This window comes from Emydura macquarii, unplaced genomic scaffold, assembly GCF_026122565.2.
Source record: "Emydura macquarii macquarii isolate MOO-44397 ecotype Brisbane River unplaced genomic scaffold, CSIRO-AGI_Emac_v2 contig_554, whole genome shotgun sequence".
Taxonomy (NCBI): Eukaryota; Metazoa; Chordata; order Testudines; family Chelidae; genus Emydura; species Emydura macquarii.
The window spans coordinates 14,982,521-15,009,179 of record NW_027130691.1 but is presented as its reverse complement, the minus strand read 5'-3'; the positions used below and the strand labels follow the sequence as shown (position 1 = coordinate 15,009,179).

The following is a 26,659-nucleotide window of genomic DNA, read 5'->3' as shown; positions in this document are numbered from 1 at the left end:
ATTCACACAAAGCCATTAAGTGGCTTTCCCAGTACTTCTGCAATCTAACTCTGTTTCCTTCCTGGCATTCCCAACTAACCACCACCCTTGGAACTGGCTTCAGTAAATCTCAAAAACAAGATTTCCCACTCTACCCACCCAAGTTTTTCAAACTTTTATTAACTATTCTAAAACATTTGTGGTATCTAATGACACTTGGATTAATTCCCTCCTCTAAGCTTATCCATAAATTTTCTATGGATATATAGGCACCCCCTGTGTATATTAGTAGTTGTAAATCACTTCTGTGCATTTGCGCATATCAACTGAACTGCAAATTTTCTTGTAGCTTTCCTTAGCTTTTTATCTTCTTCACCATTCACTTACTTCCTTTATACTTGGATTCTCTATGTTAATGCTCACTGAGTAAGTGATGGAGTCACAGACTTCCACACCAAAAGTCAAGTCCAAACAATTTAGTATTATAAACGCTTATGTGTACCTGATGCGCATGCTCGATACATTAATGAAGACTAGATTATTTTTCTCTCAGCCCTTAACAAATCATAAAACTGCAAACCCAGGCTCTTTTTTTCTGAGATCCATCAAGTTATGGCTTTTCAAACATAGAATTTTAACTTCCAAGATCTGTGAATGTCATTTACCAGATGAAGTTTGCCATTTGTTTTTTTTTTTTTACACACATTTGCCTGAAAAACGTCTGCCAATCATTTCTGTAGCAGGAAATACAGATGTTGTTTTGGCATTCCAGAAATGAATAGAAGATTGGAACGAGAGATAAAATTGTGAAAGCACTGCCATGCATTCCACAAAACCCAACTAATTACTAAAACATCCATGCAGATAAAGTACAATTTCTCATAAAACAACAGCTTTAAGACCTTCCCTGGTAAGTATTTGAAGTAAACACTCACTTTGCAGCCATGTGTACAACTACTTAGTTGATTATCATTGATTTGAATTGTTCCTAAGAATCCTTTCAATATATTATACATTTAAACTAGAGGCTTCCTAGAAGAATTTTAAAAGCTTTGAAGTGCTGTATATTTGTTCTAACATGACTCATTATTTTGGTCTTATTTCTATTCAGAACACTCTATCAAAGCAACATACTGTACCTTCCACCTTTTTACAGTTTCTATAACACCCTTTGAAAAAGGGAGGATTTATAGGGACTCCTACATATGTTAAACATGATTATAAAAGCACTTCTTTGTAACATGTAGTATGCTTTTTCAGCAAGAATGATATTGAAGAAAGGATTTTAACAAGCATAACATTTATACCAGACTTGCAAAACTGCCACATACGTTTTCCATTTTAGGCATAAAATATACCGCCTCCACCTCTCTCGCGATTATCGATAATGAAGAAAATAATGAGATTTCACTTGTCAGTTAAAAAAAACTGAAACAAAAACAAAAAACCCTGTTCACTTAGGATTACAAGACCTTTCCAAGAGCAATAGATGTACACTTGGGAAGCTTATACAAATGAACAGTTCAGATAAATTTAAGGTATAATTTTCCAAACAAGAGCACAACAAGGCACCCGTGCACACAACACAATTCTACATTTGCGCCCACCAGTTATGTCTCTTAAAAGTGACATTACTCATTCTGAATAGGTGAGTGGGGTTTAAATTTGTGGATAAACCTCCCCATTGAGCTCTTAATATTTAATGGCAAGTTAGCGTCTATGCAACAAGGTTGGTGAATGAGGGCCAAGAATGATTTTTAAGAGATAACAGCTCTCAGATACACCTTTCATCTCAAAGGACTCTAATGCATGTCACAAACTATACACTTACAGTTCCACTGAAATGCTGCCAATTACGTGTAGGGGGAGCAGACAGGTGGCAAACCAGTGTGCAAGTCCCTGTATGAAGGTAGAGGGAGGGGAAACGCTGGCCAAGGACCGTGTGGCAAACCCTACCTTTATGGGCAGGAGTGGGGGATCCTTGATATCCACATATAGCAAGAAGAATCTTAGCAGGGCTTTTTTCCTTCTTTTAAAAGGTCTTATCCAAAGGATATGCACACACTAAAATCCATGGTTCTCAATTAGTACATGCTGAAGGGCCGAGCTGACTCTGCTGTGATGCAAACCAATGGTTTTAGCGTGCCTGGGGATTTCAAGCCTGATATTTGATCTGCTAGAGAAATTCAACTAAGTTGGAAGTTTCACTTCACCGAGAAGCTCACTGAGCCTACAGCATTGCCAGTTTTCAACTATGTAAATGAATACTTTAACAAACAATTTGGTATTCAAGTAAAATGATTATATCACTTAATTTGACCATAGAAACACTTCTACATTGGATGAAATTCCCTGGCCTTTATTATGCCTGGCCTTTATTATGCAGGAAATCAAACTAGATCATTAAAATGGTCCCTTCTGGCCTTGAATTCTAGGACTCTAAGAACAATATACCCCATTATGTCTTGGGTTATAGGGATCTACTTAAATGAAGGCACTTAGATTGTACAGAGGTACATAAATATGAGCTTAACTGAGCATCTCTGGAGAGCAGTGGCTAAACTCCCAGAGTGCTGTCCCACAGTGGGCTTGGCACAGAGTAAAAATGGGAGTATCACTGTTAGTTCAGAGTTCCTAAACTGAAGAGTTTACAACCTAAATGAGACAAACAGCATCTGGGTAGGAAAAGAAGAGAAGTGTTCTAAGAAAGGAGAGAACATGAGTCATAAGAGAATGTGAATGAAGCTTTTAAGTGCTGACATTTTTGAACAGTGAGACTAAGATAGAGGAAAAGGGGAGAAGCACCCGGCCCAAAAGGGTAAGTCACATGGGAAAGAAACAATGTGTGGAAGGGAAGAGAGGCACAGAGAGCTGAAGTGGTTTGCCCAAGGTCATACTGCAGATCGGCAGCAGAACAGAGAATAGAATCCAGTCTCCTGAGTCTCCTCAGTCCAGTACTCTACCCACAGTACCTCTAGCATCTGAATTGGATAGATTCAAGAGAGGAAAGTTTAGAGTCACAGAGTGAGTTTAAGGGCAGAAGGGATCACCAGATCATCTAGTCTGACTTCCTGCATATCACTGACCATCACCCAACCACCCGTACACTAAACCCAACCACTGGAAGTAGACCAAAATATTACACAGCCATCAGGAGACTAAACTATTGTGTGCCATGTGCAGCTAATAAGAGGGATCCAAGGCAGGGAATTGATTAAGTGAGATATATCCAGAAGATGATTCTGGCAAGTGACTTGTGCATCACGCTGCAAAGAAAGGCAATCCCCCCTCTCACTCCCACCAATGGTCATTGCCAATCTGACCTGGAGGAAAATTCTTTCCCAGCCCTACATATGATCAGTTAGACCCTGAGCATATAAGCAAGAACCAGCCAGCCGAAAGAGACAACTTTCAGTACCACCTCAGAGCACCAGTCATAGAATCATAGAGTTGGAAGGGACCTTAGGAGGTCATCTAGTCCAACCCCCTGCTTAAAGCAGGACTAACCTCAGCTATATCATCCCAGCCAGGGCTTTGTCAAGCCTCAGCTTAAAAACCTCTAAGGATGGAGATTCCACCACCTCCCTAGGTAACCCATTCCAGTGCTTCACCACCCTCCTAGTGAAAAACTTTTTCCTAATGTCCAACCTAGACCTCCCCAACTGCAACTTGAGACCGTTGCTCCTTGTTCTGTCATCTGCCACCACCGAGAACAGCCTAGCCCCATCCTCCCTGGAACCCCCTTTCAGGTAGTTAAAGGCTGCTATCAAATCCCCCTTATTCTTCTCTTTTGCAGACTAAACAAGCCCAGTTTCCTTAGCCTCTCCTCATAAGTCCTGTGCTCCAGCCCCCTAATAATTTTTGTTGCCCTCCGCTGGACTCTCTCCAACTTGTCTACATCCTTTTTGTAGTGGGGGGCCCAAAACTGGACACAATACTCTAAATGTGGCCTTACCAATGCCGAATAGAGGGGAATAATCACTTCCCGCGACCTGCTGGCAATGCTCCTCCTAATGCAGCCCAATATGCAGTGTCCCATCTTAAGTTGTGGCCATCTTTAACGGATCAGAGGAAAGAGACAAAAAAACCAAACACAATAGAATACATTTGAGAGGGGTAGGGGGGAATCAGGAGGTCAGGAGAGAGAACTATGGCATGAACCAGAGATTTGACAGAGGTATTGAGTGGAACTTCTAGAAATGTCACAGAGGGAGAACAGATAAGATATGGTGAGAGTCTGGATGTTAGGAATCAGAGATAACCCTAAAGTTGTGAGTCTGAGTGGTGGGGAAGGATAGTGAAGTTGTCAACAATGATGGAGAAAGGAGGAGGGGAAAAGGTTTAGGAGAAAAGGAGTAGTTCAATATTTGACAGTTTAAAGGAAGTGACAGGTCATCCCAGAGAAGACATCAGAGAGAGACAAACAGGAAGAGATGTGAGCCTAGATGGAGGGGAAGAGGTCAAAGATGGAAAGGTAGATTTAGGAGATGTAAGTGTGTCTGGTTCCAGAGTCCCAATTAGGAATGTGGACAAGTATCCTCAGGACATTATGTAACCTATCACATAATGTACCTGTGTAATTCTTGGAAGAGATGAGACAACGGTATTGCTTAAATGTGGCAGTCATGAATCATGTAAAGATCTGTCAATTTATACTATATATATCCTTTGGATATCAACATCATATTTAAACCTTTTTGAAAAAAAGATGTCTCAAGTATATCAAGACCAATCCTGAAAAGCACTGATGCACTCAACTGCCACTAAACTCTGTGGTAGCTGAGGGAACACTGTACCAGGCCCACGTATTTTCACATATTGTCTTTCTCAAATATTTATAAAATGTGCTTTGGGAATAAAAGCAATCTGATTTATTGGTGAGAGTACTTGCTATAACTGTAAGGCTTACAATGCAGACATACATAATTAAATATTTTACGAAGACAACACATTTCTAGATGCTCAATTTATACCGGATACTCCGAATTTTACGTGACTGAAAACATCTGGCTTTGTGCCTCAAAGTACACTCTGACAGGTGCAAGAAACTGTCGTCATAGCACATTTTGTAGATTATTATTAGAACTAGGTTAATGCTGCAAGACTCTGTGACTATTTGTTTTGCTCATTTTGTTTTACTAATTACTGAATAAGCTCCAAGAATGCTTGTGCCCCTTTTATGTTCTCTTGCCATGAACTTCTGAGCAATTGAGTTTTACTTGGCGTGAATGTTCACAGAGAATGAATAGCAGAACCACATGCATGAATATTTGGGGCAGTCAAATTTTAAATTCACAGATGCAAATACTTGTGCCAGAAGTGTTCCATATCAGGGAAGAGAAAGGGTTATGTGGCTAATCAGAATTAACCAATAAAACTCTAAAAATCAAATATTTACTGAACTTTTCACAGTCTTTCCATAGACATATTGACAATTATTCATTCAACTCTAGTAGTTATGTATATTTTAACTCAACATTCATGGACTGCATGAAGACATTTATTTGAAGAGATAAAACAACATTAAAGATATTCTGCTTGGTAATTCATTTTCTGATAATCATCAGCAATAATCTAATACAGAGATACTTCACAAGATTTGGGTCAAGAAAATAACTGGTCCAGATCGCTGGCATAACATTGTACAAAGTGAAAAAGAACAAAACACTGATATATATGCTAGAGCATGACAACATCTGGTTACTAGTATAAGTCAGGAACAAAGTAAGGTTTCCTGTTATTGTAAAATAGTTTATGTAGACATTGTACCTCTGTTATGTCTCCAATTGCATAAATGTGAGGAATAGAAGTAGCTTCGCTAGCATCAACAATGATCTTTCCAGTTTCAGAGTTAATTTTCACCCCAATCGTCTCCAAATTCAGAGTTTTAGTGTCAGGCGCTCGGCCTTAAGGAAATGAACAAACTTAAATTAAAATATTTCTTCACCAGCTTTAATCTAAAAAAACCCCCTATCATTCTTTATTGAAGGTTTCCAAGAACTTGGTGCCGTTTAATAATCTAACAAGAAGGAAATAAAAAACTGTGTTTGACAATGTATTTCTCTTGAATTTTTCTTTGTGAAAGGAAAATACCATTACAAGTGCCTTAATTTAGATAATTTTCAAGAAAGTTATCCCATAACAAAACAAAAGACCATTCCATTATATGCAGAAGCCAGAAGATTTAATGTTACGTATTAAATGAAGCTATCAACATATACTTTGTTTATAACTGAAGTGTCATCTTCTCTGAAAATTAGCATTAACACAAAATGAAAGAATTTTTAAAAATCCTATTCCCTCCCCCCTCACTCTTTACAATCCTTGTTTACCCTTTGCATTTCTCTCAGCTTGGACAATGAAGAAAATCAGTTCACTTCATTTCACTTTCAAATTCTTAGTGATGTAATGTTTGGGTCTCATACATTATATAGGAATGATTGTGTAATTTCAGACAACTGGTTTCACTGTATTTTTTTAAAATGTGTGGTAATGTTTCTATTGGCCATAGATTTTATAACAGCTTCTTTTTACAAAGTTTTCATCTTGGAAAAAATTTAAGTTGATGGTATTCCTTTAAGTTATATAACCAATAAAAAATGCTTATGGCTTAGAATCTAAATGGCAAAATACTGCAGAAAGCACTCTACTTGTCAATCAAAAGCTTGACAACATTCCACTGAGAAGTCTGTACAGTGCCTAGCACAACAGGCCCTAATCCTTTATGGGGATTCCTAAGCTCTACCATACTACAAATAATAAAATATTGTAATGATAACACGCAGAATCAAGTTATCTGGTATCACCAGAGTTTGCGAGGGCAAATGTAATCACATAGGATAGATTAGTAGAAGAAATCCAAATGAGAAAAGTTTCCTTCTCCTATTAAAGTTGTATCCATTTTTTGGAGGCTACATTCTCTTTGTGTGGGACCCACGGTTTTGCGTTTGATGTTAATGCATAGCTATAGCAAAGCAAAACAAAAAGGGAGTAATGTGTTTGCATTATAAAAAAACAAGGTCTTTGATGTTGATGTAGGAAATTATTAAACAAAAGGAAAACCTGGCTTGTCAATGCAGATCTAATTATATGTAAACATATGATTCACTGCTTTACACATCTGCCATATCACCCGGCCCCCCAAACAATGTCACATCTGAATGCCTCAGTAAGGACTTCTGTGTATTAATTTCATCTGGTGAAACCAACACTTCCTCTGGGAGCACTGACTGAAGCTGTCGGCACTTGGCTATCTGTCTGTCTTCCCTTCTGTTGTCCCCATGGGATGTTGATCTGCTGTTCCTTCTCTGCCCCTTGCTCCGCAGTCCCGATGCTATCAGGCAACAAAAATAATAAACCTCCAGGACCTTATCTTGGCTCGGATGTGAAACAACTTCCTACCGTTGTATTTCTTTGTATACTGAGAGTAAAGCCTGGATATTCTGCAAATGGACAACTAATGGGGTTTTCTAGTTTCCCCTTTTTCCTGCCCAAGCAGAGCCAAGAGAAAGCTTAGCACGCAACAGCAGATATTTAAAAAAAAACCACCCCTCACCTCATCAATAGATTAGTTTAAAACACTGTGACAAAAACAACAACAAAGTTTATCAAATCTGCAGGATAACACTTTGCCTTTCAATTCCAATCTATTTTAACATGCGTATAGATTTGTATTAATAACTAAAGAATTACAGAAAGTATGCTTTGCTGGTCATTCTGAAACTCCCCTCCACCTCCAACTACATGGCCCAAGTGCAGTTATGAAAGCACTAATAAAATATTATTGAATTTTTATTGGCTCTCAGCTGCACTGGCTCCCATTCACAAACTAGAATGACATTTAGTTATCTTACTTCAGTTCAACTGCATTAGCCTTTGGCTCATGAATTCTTTCACATGTAGTCAAGTAGCTTGATAAATTCTAATCCTAAATTTAGGAAGCCCTAACATTTTCCCACAGTCACCTATCTGCAATATTAAAGCAGTTGCTAACATTTCTTCCTAATGTTAGGTAGTAAGGCTAATTGTTTTTGATAAATTGCTCTTAAGTTCTCAAGGTTGTTTAAACTTTTTTTAAAGTACAGTTTTAGGAAAGTATCAGTTTACACCTTCTTCCCAGGAAGAGGAAACCTAAGCACACGCCAAACCCCACCAATCAAAGCAGAGAAATGGCCTCTCTTACAAGTCAGCACACATGCTTTTAATCACAGTTCCAAACACTGAAGATGACCATTGCCTTGAACTCTGAAAAACAATGAATCTATGAGGGCACAGGGTTGGCTGTAACTTTTTAAAAAATCAGAACTGCAACATATTACACCATCATCCTAGAAAAAGAAAGATAGAGAGAGACTCCTGTCCCACATTTAAAAAATCGTTAATTGACTCTTACCCACCATAATCATATGCAACTCTGCAATATATGTGAATGAATATGATAATTTCGCTTTTAATAAATAAATAGGGTAACCATGTGTCCCTGAAAACCAGATATATACCTCTTCCTATTCCCCTGCTCTCTGTACAGAAAATAATGTTTTAGGTAAGTCTCAGAAGGGCAGCTTCCTGAAGAAACTTGTCTGTTGACTGAGCTAGTGAAATCAACAGGTAAATCTCGTATTTCCCTCTGGGACCATCACCAGGTCAGTCATACATTAAATGTTGCCACTCTAGCCTACATGAGATCTCCCAATGAGCGGCTCTTAGAATGAGCTTTCCTCACACATACAGGCACGCAGATGCACCGTCATATGTAGGCAGATCTTCCTACTATAGTCAGTAGAAGTCACAGTAATGAGTACAGACAGAGGGAAAAAAAACACAACAAAAAACCCCAACATAGGTATGTGGGTAAGCCTACAGCAGTCTATTCACTGAAGATTTCCTACTGGTGATAAAGACGGTAGTTTATATCATCTCAGTAGGACTTTATAATAGCTCATTTATCACTTCCTTAGAAATTGGAATTATTCTGCCTACTACTGTTTCTTTGACAGCTTCATACCAGGAACCGCCAAAGCATTTTTGAAGTAAAGGAATCCTGTCTAACATGATCACACACCACTATACATAGCACTGGCCAGAGGATTTTGAGGAGGACTAGCAATATGGTTTTCTGGCATATACACCAAGCTTAACTGCTCCTTCACAACCATGTCTCTCTCTGCTCTGGTCTCTTATTGCATTAACCCTCTACTCAACCAGTGATGGCTGTCTTGATCCCCCATTTGTCTGCTTCTCCCACAACTTGCATTTTCTTCCACACTGACCCTAAATTCATGGACCACTCTCCCTGAACTGATCTTTAAAGGCTGCTACCTTTCTTCTCCATCTACTATGATGCCTACAAGAAAGCAGCCAACACTGCCTAAGGAGATCAGCTGGGAATAACTGATATTTAAAAGGGGGAGAAAATAGCAAAAAATATTGATTGTAGGTAAGATTTTCAAAAGCACCTAAATGCTTTAGGAGTGCATGCCAATGAAAGCACTTGTGTTCAAAAGTCACTAAAGCAGTTTTGAAAATCTAACCCATGTGGGCCTGTAAGTTCTTGTCAGCTCTGCTTGTGAGACTTGGCAAAGACCACAGACAGAGTCATTGTCAGAGCTATGCTTAGCTCCTTGCTTAGTTTGCTATGCCATACTGTTCTTGTGGGATTGAACTGACCATCCTTCTGGGGAAGATTATATTAGCTATTCATCACAGGAACTAGCTCAGTGGCTGTTAGGGAGCTTGCTGCTGTCCTAGTGCCAACAAAAGTAGACTGGACAACACCATCCACTACAACTGAGACGTGATCTGTTGTCTTTCCAAAACCACCAACAAAAATCAAAGCATCTATGGCTTTGGTTTTGTTGGACACTGGACTTCCGGGTAACTGTATAACTGGTGGATTATCTGTGATCTTTAGGATCAAAATCACTAACAAGCAGACTTAGAGAGTAGTTTATATACATTTGAAATTTAAGGCCCCTCGAAAGGTAAAAAAATGAAAGCTGAGATTCTCCTTCACATTACTAAGTCTTCCAATTTAAGGGGGCAATGACCAAGGACTTTGTGGGTCTATAAAGGCTGGTTCTGATATTCATGTAAAGCAATACTCTGACTGATCACTACTAATGCTAGTCACCAGCTTCTATCTCCACCATGGTAAGGAGAGAATAGACCCTTTTGTTTACTTTTAAAAACTTTGAAGGAAATGTAGCATTAGTTATAACAGTGGCATGGAATTACTTTGGAGCATTTTTCACCAAACAGTGTTTTCACACTGACATCCAAGTCATGAATGTATGCTGGCAGGGGTTACAAGCAATTTGGAGGACAGGATCAGAACTCAGGATAATCTTGACAAACTGGAGAATTGGTCTGAAATCACCAAGGTGAAATTCAATAAAGACAAGTGCAAAGTACTTCACTTGGGAAGGAAAAATCAAATGCACAACTACAAAATGGGGAATAACTAGCTAGGTGGTAGGACTGCTGAAAAGTATCTGGTAGTTATAATGGATCACAAATTGAATATGAGTCAGCAATATGATGCAAATCACAAAAAGGTCTAATATTCCGGGGGTATATTAATAAGTGCATCATATCTAAAAGACACGAGTTAATTGTCCCACTCTGGTTGGCACTGGTGAGGCCTCAGCTGAAGTACTGTGTCCAGTTCTGGATGCCACACTTTAGGAAAGATGTAGACAAACTGGAGAGATTCTAGAGGAGAGCAATAAAAAAACCGATAGGTTTAGAAAACCTTACTTCTGAGGAAAGGTTAAAAGAACTGGGCATGTTTAGTCTTGAAAAAAGATGACTGAGGGGGAGGGAGAACTGAATACAGTCTTCAGTTAAGGGTTGTGATAATTCTTCTCCACTTCCACTGAAGGTAGGACAAGATGCAATGGGCTTAAATCTGCAGCTGGGGAGATTTAGGTTAGATATTAGGAAAAACTTTCTAACTATAAGAGTAGTTAAACTCTGGAATAGACTTCCAAGGGAGATTGTGAAATCCCCATCAATGAAGATTTTTTAAAGACCAGGTTGGCCAAACAACTGTCAGGGATGGTTTAGGTTTACCTGGTCCTGCCTCAGCGCAGGGGGTTGGACTAGGTGACCTCTCGAGGTCCCTTTCAGTCCTATATTTCTGTGATTCTACAAAGCTGAAAACTGCCAAGGGGGACTCCTCATCAACTCAAACCTCTAGCTGTTCAAAAATGCATTCGCACACACAGATCAGAGTGTAAATTACACTCTGTTTCCTAGCTTTGACAAAACATTAATCAGTGATTGCTGTAGCCATCGGATGATAAATGTAAGTAGCATGCAACAAAATTCAGATCCCTCATATTTGTGCATTGAATAAAGGACAGAAACAATATGTATCACATCTAGCATCAGCCAATTCCCTCTCATGCCAGATAAGAATACATGAACGTCATTTTACGAACAATTCTGTCTAAGATAGTCTAGTTGCATGTCACTGCAGTGGGGCCTTGGGAAAAACCTAGAAAGACTCCTTCTCTGGCTAACACTTAATGGAAGTGACACTTAACTTTCCAGCAGGAGAATGTTGAAATCACATCCTGCTAGGAGATTTAAGGAATTAAAATTAACAAGAAAGACAAACAAAATGTAATGGGAATTCAGAACAAAATACCCAGGCTCTCAGCAAACTACAACACATTAATGGTAACGGTTTTCTGAGATTAACAGAGGTGCATTATTTTGCACTAAATAGTTCAAAGGTTAAGAACCCGATGGCCAGCCTAGTCCCTGAAGAGGATTCTCAAGCTCATCCCTTTTGCACAGGGGCCTGGCAGGGTTATACCCAGAGGAGATCAGGACAATACTTCAACATAGGGGAACTATCAAAGGAAAGCTCCAAAGCAAAATTTGTTTTCTTGGTTAATCCAAACTGATGTGGTTGTAAGGTTTGAAGAAAGCTGGTATAAAAACAATTCAGGCATGCTTAACCCTTTCTTAATACTGAATGTCAATGATCATTCTTCAGTCATACACGCTAGGAAAGAGATCATCTGGTGCCCAGAGTCATAAGGCATAGTGCTTGAGAACATATAACAAGCACTAACTGGTATCTTTTCAGTTTTACAAAGAGCTTAAAGGAATAAATTATTTTCATAGTAAAGGTGATTTTATTTCAAAGGCATGGTGCCCATATCTCAGTGCTGAGTAAGTGCAAACATAACAGCAAGCACAGAGACTCGAAAATGCTTGTTCCACTGCACACATCTGGGAGTCAATGCTTTCTTTTGTGAGGCTAACCTGTAAAACTCCCACTGCTCTTGGTGCTGGTTCTTTCTATGCTGCTCATTTTGCATCAGCAGTTTACCAGAACACCACCTCACTTTACCTCTGAGAGTAACTTTGGGGTTTCGCACAGTCGGTTTGTCTTCGTCAACAGATCGGAACTCAAGTCAGACATTTTCATGTGTATGTTAGCAGGAGCCATTCCACAGCACTTCCAACAGATTTGAAGGAGAGAAAACCTGTTCCCTAACATTTAACCAAAGCTACTAATGAACTAGGGGGATTCATGCAAGCCCCCTCGTTAAGAAAGCAGGTCTTTGGGTGCATGAAAGAGAATCTCTCTCTCTTTTTTTTAAGTTAAGTTTCCAGCACTTTTCCTCATGAAAATAGAAATCAATGCAAGTTGAGCACTAAGGTTTGTAGGAAAAGCAGCTGGCCTTCCCTTCTGCAACAGGAGTGCAGCAGTGAAAACCTAAACATCCCACCAACACATACTGTATGTGAAATGAGGCAGCACAATTTGCGGTGTATCCTGACAACCATCTCACTGACCCTCCCTCAAATCCTCCAGCTGGTCCTGTGCATAATGGCATGTGCATGATGGATACGAATACTTACGGGAGGTGGAGGAGTGACAGTGAACAAGAAAATCTACACAGACTTGTTTTGCAGGCCTACCCAAAATACTCAGACACACTGCTTGCTGATGTTTACAGCCCTCTCTAAGGCTCAGACTAAGCACAGGCTTACAGCTGGCTTTCACAAGGGCAACTCTCTTCCTGCAACACCCAACCATCACTTCAGAGGGTGCACAGGGATTGCACAGCATAGCTCCGCCTCCCCCCACGGCTCCTACAGTAAAGATCAAAAGAGAGAAGATGGCGCCAAGATGCTGTTACAGTGAGTGTCCTGCAGGCACTAGCCCTCTCTTTGCCAGTGCCTCCATGATGGAGTTTGAAGAATTGGCATTGGGAGAAAATATGGAGCCATGTTTCCTCTACCCTGCAACACTACTAGCCAAGGAAAGCCCACTCCGCTTGACGTCCACCGGGCAGGAGTAACCTACTCTCCCACTAGAGATTCCCCAACCCCCTCAACTAGGGGAGGTCACAAGCACCCTATGCACCTCAAAAATCAAAGTAGATCCATCCCTCCACCCACCAAGCAACTACCCAGTCCTCTACCAGAAAGAACCCACTCCTGACCTGACCAGACAGCCCATAGCTAGAGACTGCCGGAAGAAAATCAGCTGCCATCACTGTGCGTGCAAAGAGCAGCCCCAAGACAATGGAGCCACATAGAGGAGCCTTCGTAAGATGCTGGGAAGGGGGAAACATTTATTTTGTAATAGTGGTTACCGGGGGCTGGGGAGTAATATACACAGAATGCCATGTCATTTATTAAAGCAGACACTTTAAGGGAGCTGCTTCTTAAGATGTTGGCATCACAACATTGATTTGAATGGCCAAGAGGACTCAGATATGATCTCTCACCACACCTTTAAAAACTAAAACTATTTGGTTCTCTTATCTCTGGTCTTGTCTCTTCCACTCTGAGCCTATCTTGCCCATCTTAGGGTTTTATACTGCTGTACATCACCCTATTCATTATCTGAGCACCTTCCACATAAAATCAAGAGGAGTGGCCAAGTGCCAGAGACTCAATGATCTACAAACACACATGCTGGGCTCTTCTGTTGACCTAACCTGTTAGCAGGAGCCATCTAATGCTACAGCCATCTTTGGGGTGGAACAGAGAAGTTCTTTAACAGCATAAATGAACAAAAAATATTTCAGAACAGGAAGTGAATACTAGTATCTCCAACAGAGTTACAGGGGAAATTTAGTTAGGCAGAATTTGACATAAAACTATTAAAACCACAAAAATATATGTTCAAATATTGTTAAGGCTTTGAATAACAGAAGCAAATATACAATATCCAGGATCCTTAACTTACCCTGTTGCATCTAGGTGCTATAGCATAACAATACATCATTATCACAATCCCAGTACAATAGTGAGTGAAAGATGGATTAACAGCTCATTAATTCAGAGTTCCTTTCTTCTGCACATTTAATTCCCAATTTTGAATAATATAAAAAAAAAAATCTCTGAATGTAGACATCTTTGTATCAAGCTTTTATTAACATATGGTGGTTTATTTTTGGAAAAGGGAAGGGAGGCATACAAAATTATCCTTTTACCAGTCTGAACTGAGGATCCAACCCCACTGCACAGTCCAACTTGCTAAACAGGAATCAAACTTGGAAGAAAAAGTGTTTTTATCTTTTATAAACAGTTGCCTACATGGATTATTAGCTCCCACCAAGATTTGCAGAAATTAAATTGGGCAAATTCTAGCTTGAGTAATATGTTCTGCCTTCTTAAATTCCCCTTGCAATTTCAAATAGATACATTATTCTTCACTTCCTGTTATAAATGGTTATGAAATATTGCTCTTTGCTGCTAAACAGCTGCTGCGTTCATCCCACAGGTTACAGCATTTCAGTGGCTAGTGAAGTGACCTCAGCATGTGGGATCTGATTCTCCAGAGCTTTGCACCTTGAAACTTCATTTATGCATGTATACTGTAGGTTTAAATCATTGTCCTTTTGATTAGGCAGCATTTTACACTTAGTTGTTGCAGGTACAAATAACCATCTAAGATACAAAGCAGTGGTGAAATCAGGCCCATATGGCACATGTGCTTTAGAGTCTTTCAGAAAGAAAAGATGATATATAAACATTAAAAAGTTATTTGCATAATACCGTAGCAGATTTCAAAAGACTGTCTTTTCAGTCGAGTTCCATTGTCTTCTGAGCTTGTAGGAATTCTTCTGAAATGACAGTCTTCTGATGGATGTTCTGTTACTATGATGATGAACACTATAATTGCCAACACAGGTAGAAGATTAATCTTCCATGTCATTGAAAGCCCTCCAATGCATCTATTCAGCAATGTAATGTAGTCCCATTTGAGGCCTGCATGCAAAGATTTTGGGTTGAAGCCTTTAAATGACATTATGGGAATGAGACAAGGTGGGTGAGGGAATATCTTTTATTGGGCCAAGTTCTGTTGGCGAGAAAGACAAGCTTTCAAGCCACACAAAGCTTTTCTTCAGGTCTCTGTATGGCTCGAAAGCTTTTCTCTCTCACCAACAGGAGTTGGTTCAAGATAAAAAGATATTACCTTCCCCACCTTGTCTCTTACAGGACCTGTAATCTACACAAGGTCAATTCTCCCAAATATTCTAACTGGTTTAAAATCCTGGTTCAGCATAACCAGATTTAAAACTGGTTAGATCATAATATAAACCAGGTTTTGGTGGTTCGATCCATACAAGTGGAAAAGTTAAACAATTTCAAAAAAGAAGCTCTAGCTGGAGTGGTGAATGACTATCTAGGACAGTGGATATAAAATTGCAAATTATACATTTTTAGCAAAGAGGATAAACTTCAGGAACAGTGCTATCAAATTTCCCTTCATAAATAGGTATCCAGTTTATTTACGAAGATAACATTGGGAGAGAACTAACACTATAAAATAAATATATTTTCTATGTTTTAATGTAATTAATAAAATCCTAGTTTTATCATGCCACTCTGTCAATGTAAACATTAAACAGTGAAATATTTACTATGATTCAGGTCACAACTAGTTAACTGTAAAGGCTAATTTCTAACTAACTCTACAAGCTGACTTTTTTCAATCAGCATTGTAATTGGCACATCTGCAGACAGGAAATCCTCAACACTACTAAGTTTCCCAGTCTATTATCCAAGACACCTGGTGTGGGTGTGTTGATACAGAGAAAAAACAATGAATCATACCTCGACTGCACATCAATTAACCAGCCTTTACTGTTAATGTGTTTAATTCTTAAAAGGTGGAGTGCAAAAATGAACACTGAAAAAAATATACTTCAGTTGTTAGGTTCTAGAATATAAAACAAATTTTGTTATTCTAAAGTTGCTTTCTAATATGTTTTTCTTTGAATCAAACCAGTGAATTGGATTCACATTTCAACTGACCTACAGTAGTCTATTAGTCAGCTTTATAGATTATGGTTAAGGTTAAAACCAGGTTTCTTTTATCAGATCAATTTTAAACAGTTCCCACTTCCAACTTTGCCAAAAGTAATTCAATCCACCAGAAACTCACAGGTGTGACTATACACCAGGGTAGAATTTTACTGAAAAGTCTGAGGCAAATCAGATAAGATGTTTGGGAAACATGCAGGTGTGAAAAATGAAATGATCTCAGTTCTTGAACATTTTTCTAAAGGTTTCAGGCTTGTCACAACTTTCAAACAGCAAGACCTTTCTGGTCTTGGCAAGTACTGGTGCCTTTGATTAGTTCTGGGAGAGAGGAAAAGGAATGAGTTATTAAAACAGTTTTTAATGGATCTTAAAGAACCCCATCACTCCCAGGTGGAGAGCCATAATAGTAGCTCAACAAAGCAAAAGTTGTTCAGGATTTAGAACATACACCCCTTCTCAGTTATAGGGATACAAAAAGTTAATTTAACCCAGAAGAAGAGAGAACTAGGATGGCAGCTGTGGTCCATCGGACAGACCACTGAGAGATGTAAGTCAAGACATCCGGTTCCTATCATCCGGTTCCTATCAATGACTCCTGTCATTGACCCATTTGGTGAGCTGGCAAATCACAATCTCTTTGGTTCTCATTTTTCACCATGTGTAAAATGGGGATAATGTTTACCCAACCATTACAATACAATATCTATGGAGGAAAAAGAGTATCATAAAAGTATTATTCTAATTAGAAATTGTTTTTAAATCTTGGTAAAACTGATTCTTTTTCAATGTCAGACAGATTTCTTGGGCAATAAGTTTAAACCTTATCCGGTCTGTTAAATGCAATCTGTTAGCCAGATTTCTCCCAGATTCAGCTATAAATGCCATAGATATGCATGGAGTTTTACCAAAATTGAAGACAATAGGTCCCCTACTGTAAAGAGAGTATAGTTTAAATAAGGGACTGAGGCAAGTGAAGGCAAATTGACAAAAATAGTGATGGTGGAGTTGTGTGAGGTGAGGCAGAAAGAATGTTTTCCATTCCATGTATTGGAAGCCTTATATTATACATTACTGAGCACTTTGGTCTCTACACGAACTAATGCTTGGAATTTTCTATAACGTCTGATGTGGAAGTGGAAAACCTGTTTCATTTCATTCTTGATTATAAGTTTTTGGTGACTAGTTTAATGGCCTGTAGGCTGCAATGCATTTCTATATATAAGACTGATTCAGGTATTGGTTCTCACTTCTCAGATGACAGAAGTTCAGGTGTGTGGAGGACAAACAGCCGAGCTCTTCACGGGGAGGATCTGAGATCCACAAGCACCTCTAGCTACCAGATTTCCTGTGGCACACTGGGGTTCTTAAGAGAAAACTGCTTCTCTGTCTCCTAACTGGATGATGACCACTGCACTGGAGAACATGGAACCTGGAGCCGGCTAGCAGAAATGGCAGCCCCCTCGAACATCAGGATAAAAGGGAATTTTTGGACTGTAACTGAACAAGTCAAGCATGGGAAAGTGTGAATCGATGGTCAGGTGCTAAGACCTATACAGGGGAAGGCTGTTTGAAACCATACAACGCAAAGGGTGGGGGATTTCATTTTTAAGAAATAGTTATTTTAAAATCAAATTTACCTACTGCCCACATCACTGTGTCAAAGTCATCCATTTCTTCTTTCCCTGAATCAGCATATTTCCAGGTAACTTGCAGTTTGCCATTCTCCAGCTTTTCAACTTTACTTGGGGTGCACTTCTTTAAAAATCTCGTACCACAGGATTCCATGTAATCGGTTACTAAGATGGACATTTGCTGTGAAGTAAAAAAAAAATCTAAACATTTTTTTAAGTTTAAAAACAAGCAACTTTCAAGTCTTTTAAAAAAATCCACATTTCATTCATGCTCATTAAAACCTAGGCTATGTCTACACTGCCAGTGGCAAATTCGCCGCCATCAGATCAATTTATCGTTTTATTGAGCTGCAGTGAAGACATGCTCAATCGTTCCAAAAGTCGATCTAATAAAACCACCTCCCCAAAAAGCGTAGCATTGTGTCAGCGGGTACACATTTCCCATCGGTACAGCACAGTGGAGACAGAATGCTAAATGGAAGTTATGAAGTCAACTGCCACCAAATTTCACCAGCAGTGTAGACCAGGCCTTAGTAAATGAATCTACCTCGTCAAGTGTTATTTCAAACCTATACAACTTTATAGCTTTCTAAAAAACCTGATAATTTTGGATTTAAACAGCTGTCTCCTGAAGACCTTTTTCTTTGTTTTGGCTGGCCTTGCCTTAAAGGGATATCACACCTCCAGCCTCATTCAAATTGCATAGGAAATAGAGAGAGAGCAAAATATCAGTGTGTAAAAATACAATTAAGAATTTTCTTTTGCATGAACAGAAAACCTAATATTCATGAGGTCCTGACAAAGTACAGTGGCAGGATACAGATTCACAGTAATTTTAAGAATCAGGATATTTACATCCATAGCAAGTCTTGTCTTACAGCACAGGTCCCACTTTGGCCTCAATTTTTTAATTCTCTTGTTTTGCCAGATCTCACTGATTCATTGACACCTTCTGATTACAAGCCAAACATTGGGCTAATCATGAAGGGAAGCCTTTACATTCATCCCTGGCAAGATCTGGTTTTCTAAGAGAGCATTTTGTAAGAGTCCATATTCAAATAGTGATGTGGCACAATGTGGTATAATTCCCTTGTACACATCAGGTTGGGGCCTTGCCACATACTTTAAGTCTAATGTGCTGCACAGTCCAAGGGGCCTTAATCGACACCAAGAGGACTGAAAGGGCTTGAATGCATGATCATTTTGCTATTAACTAAGGACCAAGTCAAAAGAGACAACAAAATGCTATAAAATTCCTTTTAATTTAGATTTTGTCTTTTGGTGTTTACATGCATGTATTTTCATTACCCTCCACGGTCCTTTTGATGCATATTTGACCCAGTATATTACCAATTAAGTTGTAAACATGTCATCATCCTTATAGATCTGAATATATATATACACCGTATTAGTCTTTTATACCCAGTGACTAACTCCAGTCTTGTTTACTAGATGTACCCTCTATTTTGTTTTGTAGGGTGCCTATGACTACTATTTCTCTTTAACAAAGCTGCTCTTAGACAGCATTGCTTCTGCAGAAGGTGACCAGTGTTGTCATACATACATCACTCCCCGCTGCACAAGCAGTGAGCAAAATCCAAATGTCTGAAACTGGAGAAACACAGATGTGTGAATGGACTGAGTTACGTTGCTGCTTACTCTCAGATACAGAATGCAGTGTGCATGGCACCCGTGACATCCCATTTACAGCCAACTATTCCAAATAATCAGACTGGGATTTTAAAACTATTCAGTGTTGTGTAGACGGCCAACATGATCTACTACGCTGAGCATAGACCAGAGAGCCAGTAAGTCCCAAAATGTAATCCTTATTCTGTTGACAGACCTATGACATGGTCTTGTGATAGTCATTTAGCCTGTGTGTCAGCTTCCCCATCTGTAAAAAGGGAGTAAGTTATACTTACCTGCCTCCTACAGCATTGAGTGCTGCTGCTCAGGTTTACTTTGAGTGGTTCCTGCTGGAGGGTGCTCCCTACCCACTCCTCACTCCTAGCTCTCCGCATCTTTTCATCGGGCCCTGGCCCCACGAGCCCCCCAGCCACCCTCTCTCTGCATGTACCAAGCCGGTTGTGAGACTTGCAGCCGGTTCGGTTCCGAACCATGCCAAGGGACCATCTGTACACACTCGTGCGCCACACCCTCCACTTCCTCACCCTCGTATTCCACCCAGACACCAAGTGGTGGGATCTTATACCACCTGTGGAAGGTGAGGAATCCCAGTGACCAGCCTCTACTCGACCCTGACCCCACAGCCTGCCGGGGACATCAGCTGGTGGCTCCTTCATGAAGCCATGAGCATGGGTGTGTACCTGGCGCAGTTCACCCCTCTCCCTGACATCTGCCCCTTCTGCGGCATGAGGGACACCCTGGCGCACATTTATTTCGAGTGAGTCAGAGCAGCCTCTGTTCCAGCTCCTCCAGAACCTCTTACTGAGGTTCTGGCTGCACTTTTCCCCACACCTGTTTCTTTATGCACACCTCATCTGTGGCCCCACAAAGTCACAGGGCCTCCTCATCAAGCTCCTCATAGCATTGGCCAAAGTAGCCATCTACAAGACCACGGAGACAAGGTTGGCTGAGGGGATGCTCTGCGATTGTGGAGCTATTTCCGTTCCTCTATCCATTCATGTATCTGGGCAGAGTTCCTCTGGGCAGTGTCCACTGGCTCCCTAGACACCTTCAGGGTGCAATGGGTGCTGTCTGGGGTTCTCTGCTCAGGGTTTGCTTCCAGTTCCCTCCATTTGACCCTTTGACCCTCATGCCTGTTCCTGTTTTCTCATTTGTTGCCCCCGCAAATTAGTTGAATCCCGGGCCAGTGACTCCTCCCCTTAGGCTGGGAGAGGGCCTTTAGCAGTGGGACATAAATAGGACAGCTTTGAGTGGATTTAAGTTTGTAGATCTTGCTTAACATTTTTAAAACTGGAGTGCTAGATTGGTTGTTCTCCACATCATTTGAGATATACATATATATATCAAAAGGTTATACAAAAAATAGCTAATTCAACTTAACATTGTCAGAATTTCAATTGGTATTACATAACTCAACTAGCACAGAGCTTCCTGCTGCCTCTACACCTATCTCTCATCTCTGCAATAAATGTGAATCATTAAGGTATCCTAAAAAGCTTTACTACAAAAAGGAAATAGTGGTTTTTCAGTAGACACCTTTGATAAATGTGTTTGAACCTATGCCACACCGCTGTCAAACAGTGAATTGTCCCACTGACAGGTTTATTCAAAGATGTCTTTGCTCTTGATTGTAATAAGTCGGTTGCACATTATTATATGATGTGTTTATTACGTCTATACAATGATATTATCACAAAAACACCAACACCAAAGACGTGCTAGTTCTTGGCTTATACGCAACATTTTATTTTCAAGCTAAAATTTGTGGCTGGCAATAAAGTAAAGCAGATGCCAATGTTATTTCTCTTCTGAAACCTGACATATCAATATTGCCTCATCAGTTTCTATCAGGCTCAACCTAGTTACAATCTGACTGCACCTATCTCCACATCTATTTCGCCTCCACTCCTCCTTGCATTTAAACTGTTATCCCATGTGCTGTTTCTATCCACATAAGACAAAGGGAAAGGATATTCTGTTTTGTAAAGGGCCCACACATTTACGGCACTCTATAAATACCCTGCTCACAAAGATCTTATGGATTTACAGGTGTAGAACTCATATCAAGATGAGAATAAATCCCAGGATATTTGCCAGTTTAGACTTGATATATCTTGTGCCTGGTTTCAAATTCTTGAGATATAGCCATATTTTAAAATCTGCCCCATCTCATTTGCACAAAAATATAGAAAACATTATTTTAAAAAGGTTCATACTTATAAACAAATCATAATCATCTTTAACATGCAAAGATTATGCACATCTACTATATACAACTGTTTAAAAAAAAATCCAACTAATTATAGTGGGAATGACCGCTATAGCTTGTGTTGCATATTGGTTTCCATTCTAAGCCTGTTTTCAGATAATTAACTTTCCAAAGGCTTCACCATTCAGACTGAAATTTTCTAGGCTTGTTATCTGTATGAGAGAGAATTACTTGGAAATTTAAGCAAGAATGTTTCAGCCAGTACAAGAGTGGAAACTAGGCTAATTTTGGAGAGAGAGCCTTTGATGCTTTGAGGCATGGGATAACCACAGCAAATCAATCAGCCACTTCCCTCTTACCTGAATTAGACAGAATCAAAAAAAATCATCTAGTGATCTGAATACAGGACTGAGTGAAGAACAGCCAAGTTTTAATCTCAGTTCTGATTCAATTCTTTTTGTAGCCTTGAGCAATCACCAAACCTTCCCGCCACACTTTCCCTTTTGTAAAATGGAGTTAATACTTATAACATCTACAAGATAGTATTTTGTGAAGGAAAGTGCTGTTATTTCTATGGGAGAGAAAAAACACCCCACACAGCTCAAGAGATTTAAGCTGTACCAATGCTTACCTGATCAAACCCCCGAAGTGGGATACTTCTGATCATGACCGTGGTATCCTGTCCAATGCCTGTGAGAAAACCGGCACACTCAAGGGAAACATCTTGTGAATTATCAATTAAAGGAATATAGGTTACATGATTTCAGATGAAAAACAACCAAAATAAGGATATTGCCACAATGAGACTTAGATTATTCTAATGAATGAAATATCCATGGCAAGAACATTGCTGTTCTATAAAGAAAGAACAATAGTGAGCTAGTGTTCATGTTACAGAAACTTCATAGATAAATGTTTGCAAGGCTCTCAGAATGCATCCTCCACTGATCTGAATTCTTGTGACTATAACGCTCAAAGTGCTATTAATGTAGTTTAACCACGGATGCAGGTAAACAGCTCACGAGCAGTGAAATTTAGACAATTGAGCCTTCAAAGAAAAGATAAAATATGCCAATCATAACGTTAAGTCATTACAGCTTTTACAAAGGATACAGCTGGCTCCAACCACCAACCTGTTAAGGAAAAAAAATATAGCACTGGAATGAGCTTGTGCTTCTTTCGCAAAATAGATACAAATTATTTTCTGGAGTGTGGTATGATTACTAGATTACAGGTTTGATCTGGATGTCTGATATTAGACGGGATGAGTAGGAGTGTGGTTTGCAAATTCCAGCATAAAGACAAACATGCTAAAAAAATGTCAGATTTCATTTTGAACCTATTTTATTAATGAAAATATTGATAGGTTTATCAAAAATGGAGTAGTTTGCCTTATAAAATAAAACATCTAAAACACATTCTGGAAAACAAAAACAGATAAAAACACACACAAGGTAGGAATAACTAGGGGTTAAAATGAATCAGGACTAAAATTATTTATTCGGTTGCAAATTACAGGTAAAAGCTGGGTCCTTGGAGCACAAATGTTTTTTGCACATGTTCCAAGGTACATTTCGATATTAAGTTAGATTGTAAGCTTTCAGGGAAGGTACCATCACATATTATGTATTTGTAGAACACATAGTGCAACGGGTTCCTGATCCATATTGGGGCCTTTTGGTGCTATCACAATACAATTAATAAACAGAGGCACAAAATGGGATTGAAATAAAAGTAGAGGATCTGTGACACTTCTAGGCATGGACTTTTGCAGACTTCTATCACATCCCCCTTTAGAAGTCCCAGTCTTTTTAATTTCTCCTCATATAGAAGTTTTTCCATACCCCTAATCATCTTTGTTGCCCTTCTGTGTACTTTTTCCAATTCTAATATATCTTTTTTGAGATGGGGTGACGAGAACTGTATGCAGTATTCAAGGTGTGGGCATGCCATTGATTTATATAGTGGTATTATAATATTTACTGTCTTATCTATCTTTTTCCCATTGGTTCCTATCATTCTGTTAGGTTTTTGTCTACCACTGCCCATTGAGCAGATGTTTTCAGAGAACTATCCACAATGATTCAAAGATCTCTTGGTTGAGTGATAACAGCTAATTTAGACCCCATCACTTTGTATGTATAGTTTGGATTATGTTTTCCAATGTACACTACATCCACTGGCTCACCTTTGTGGACACCCTCAAAGAATTCTAATAGATTGGTGAGGCATGATATACCTTTACAAAATCCATATTGACTCTTCCCCAACAATTCGTGCTCACCTGTGTGTTCAATAATTCTGTTCTTTACTTCAGTTTCAACCAATGTGCTTGGTACTGAAGTTAGCCTTACTGGCCTAGGATCGCCTCTAGAGCCTTTTATAAAAATCAGCGTTACATTAGCTATCCTCCAGACATCTGGTATAGAGGCTGATTTAAGTGATAAGTTACATACCACAGTTAATAGTTCTGCAATTTCATATCTGAGTTCCTTCAGAACTCTTGGGTGAATACCATCTGGTCCTGGTGACTTTTTACTGTTGAATTTATCAATTTGCTCCAAAACCTCCTCTATTGAACCTCAGTCTGGGAAAGTTCCTCAGATTTGCCACTGAAAAGAATGGCTTAGGTATGGGAATCTCCCTCACATCCTTTACAGTGAAGACTAAGGCAAAGAATTCATTTAGCTCCTCTGCAATAGCCTTGTCTTCCTTAAGAGCTTTGTTAGCACCTTGATTGTCCAGTGGCCCCACTGATTGTTTGCCAGTTTTTCTGCTTCTGATATACTTAAAAAAAAAAAAAAATTCTGTTGGTTTTTGTGTCTTTTGCTAGCTGCTCTGCAACTTCTTTCTTGGCCTATCTTATTATACTTTTACATTTGATTTGCCAGAGTTTGTTTTCCTTTCTATTTTCCTCATTAGGATTTGACTTCCAATTTAAAAAAAAAGTTTTTCTTTTTGCCTTTAATGGTCTCATTTATTCTGTTGCTTAGCCATGGTGGCTTTTTTTGTTCTTGACTTTTTGTTTGTTTGTTTGTGGTTTTTTTAAATTAGGGGTATACATACAGTTCGAACCTCTGTTATGGTGTTTTAAAAAGCTTCCATGCAGTTTGCAGGCATTTCACTCTTGTGACTGTTCCTTTTAATTTCTGTTTAACTAGCCTCCTCATTTTTGTCAACTTCCTCTTTTTGAAGTTAAATGCTACTCTGGTGGGTTCTGTAGTATTTTCCCTCCTCCAAGGATAAGGATAAAATAGACAGAGGTCTATAAAATCATGAATGGTGTGGAGAAAGGGAATATGGAAGTATTGTTTACCCCTTCACATACCACAAAAACCACAGGTCACTCAATTAAATTAATAAGCAGAGTGTTTAAAACAAATATAAGGAAGTACTTCTTCACACAATGCACAGTCAACCAGTGGAACTTGTTGCCGGGGATGTTGTGAAAGCCAAAAGTATAACTGGATTCAAAAAAAGAATTAAGTAAGTTCCTAGAGGCTAGATCCATCAATGGCTATTAGCCAAGATGGTCAGTGATGCATCAACGCTCTGGATATCCTTAACCCTCTGACTGCCAGAAGCTGCGACTGGATGACAGGGGATCGATCACTTGATAAATTATCCTGTTCTGTTCATTCCCTCGGAAGCATCTGGCACTGGCCACTGTCAGAAGACAGGATACTTTGCCTGATGGACCATTGGTCTGACCCAGCATGGCCATTCTTACGACCTCAGCTTTGATTCCTGGTTCTGACTGTGGCTTGACCTCTGGCTCTAGTAACTGGCAGTTGACTCTGGTGCTGGCCCTTTTCTTCATTTCCAAACCTGGACACCTGCTCTGTCCACAAGACCTGACTCCTGCTCTGACTACTAGGCCAGACTGCCTACCTCCCAGTCTATCAGAGCACCATGACAGTAGAAATCTGATAGGGTAGCTGTGTTTGAATTTAAGATATATTAAGTAACAAAACCTTTTACTTAAATAAATACATTTTAAAAAACCTGCTAAATATCAGTCAAATATTGTATATTAAAAGACAAATTCTAGACAGAAAAAAACCTTAGTTGTGGGTGGCCTAGTGAAATTAGCTCTTTGTTTTTATGGAAGAGGCAAGACAATTCTAGAATGGATAATTCTAATGATGGTGCTAATCCCTACAAGTACTAATAATATGATTCCATTTAAAAAAGCAGTTTCTCTCAGAATAATGTTCTGGCTGCTTTGCAGAAAGCAATTCACGTTCACCAACATCATGAGAGCTGGGTGACAGGAATGTGCCTGCAGTTATTATCTGAAGCAATGCTGATGAATCCTGTGAAGACAGTTGAAGCTTGCAACTGTCCAGTTAATGTAAAGTATTACTTAACTTTTATAATAGATGGTCTGATCCCATGAGCCTAAGATTTGGTTAACTAAAAAAAATCTGAAAAGGATAGACTATCCAGTGCAGAAGACATGCAGAGTATTAGGCTTCTTTTGGTCTCCCAAGTAGTACATTACTAAGCACTCCTGTATCAAGTCTGAATAATCCTAACAAAAAGCTTAATAAACTGTCTATGAGAAAATGACTGACACTTAAATTCCAGGTTATGTAACTAATTCAGGTTTTCAAAGGAGATTTGAAAAATCAGGCTATTATTCTAACACAAACAAAAAACATAGAACAGCAAAAGTAGTACTGGGAGTGAGGGGTTTGCTTAATTTGAATGCGAAGAATGCAGTTTGAATGCAAATGGGGACAGGACAAAATAGCAGCATTGGCTGAGCTTATAAATATTATTCGAAAGCTTTTTAAGAAGCTCATGTTTACTGAAGAAGTGATTTTTTATTTTTCAGAGAACAGTTAATATAATAATACAGATGTATTGCATCAAAAGTTAGCCT

The 26,659-nt window shown here is 39.2% G+C and overlaps 1 protein-coding gene across 1 annotated transcript in view; it reads right to left on the bottom strand.

The window, feature by feature from the left end:
• TXNRD2 (thioredoxin reductase 2) overlaps positions 1–26,659 on the bottom strand; it is a 51,611-nt gene that overhangs the window by 11,738 nt on the left and 13,214 nt on the right. The window contains exons 9-12 of the mRNA XM_067539858.1: positions 22,885–22,904; positions 22,403–22,494; positions 17,919–18,093; positions 5,749–5,885 (exon numbers count right to left, since the gene is read on the bottom strand). Coding sequence (XP_067395959.1) covers positions 5,749–5,885; positions 17,919–18,093; positions 22,403–22,494; positions 22,885–22,904 — 424 coding nt within the window. The remainder of the gene's footprint in view (positions 1–5,748; positions 5,886–17,918; positions 18,094–22,402; positions 22,495–22,884; positions 22,905–26,659) is intronic.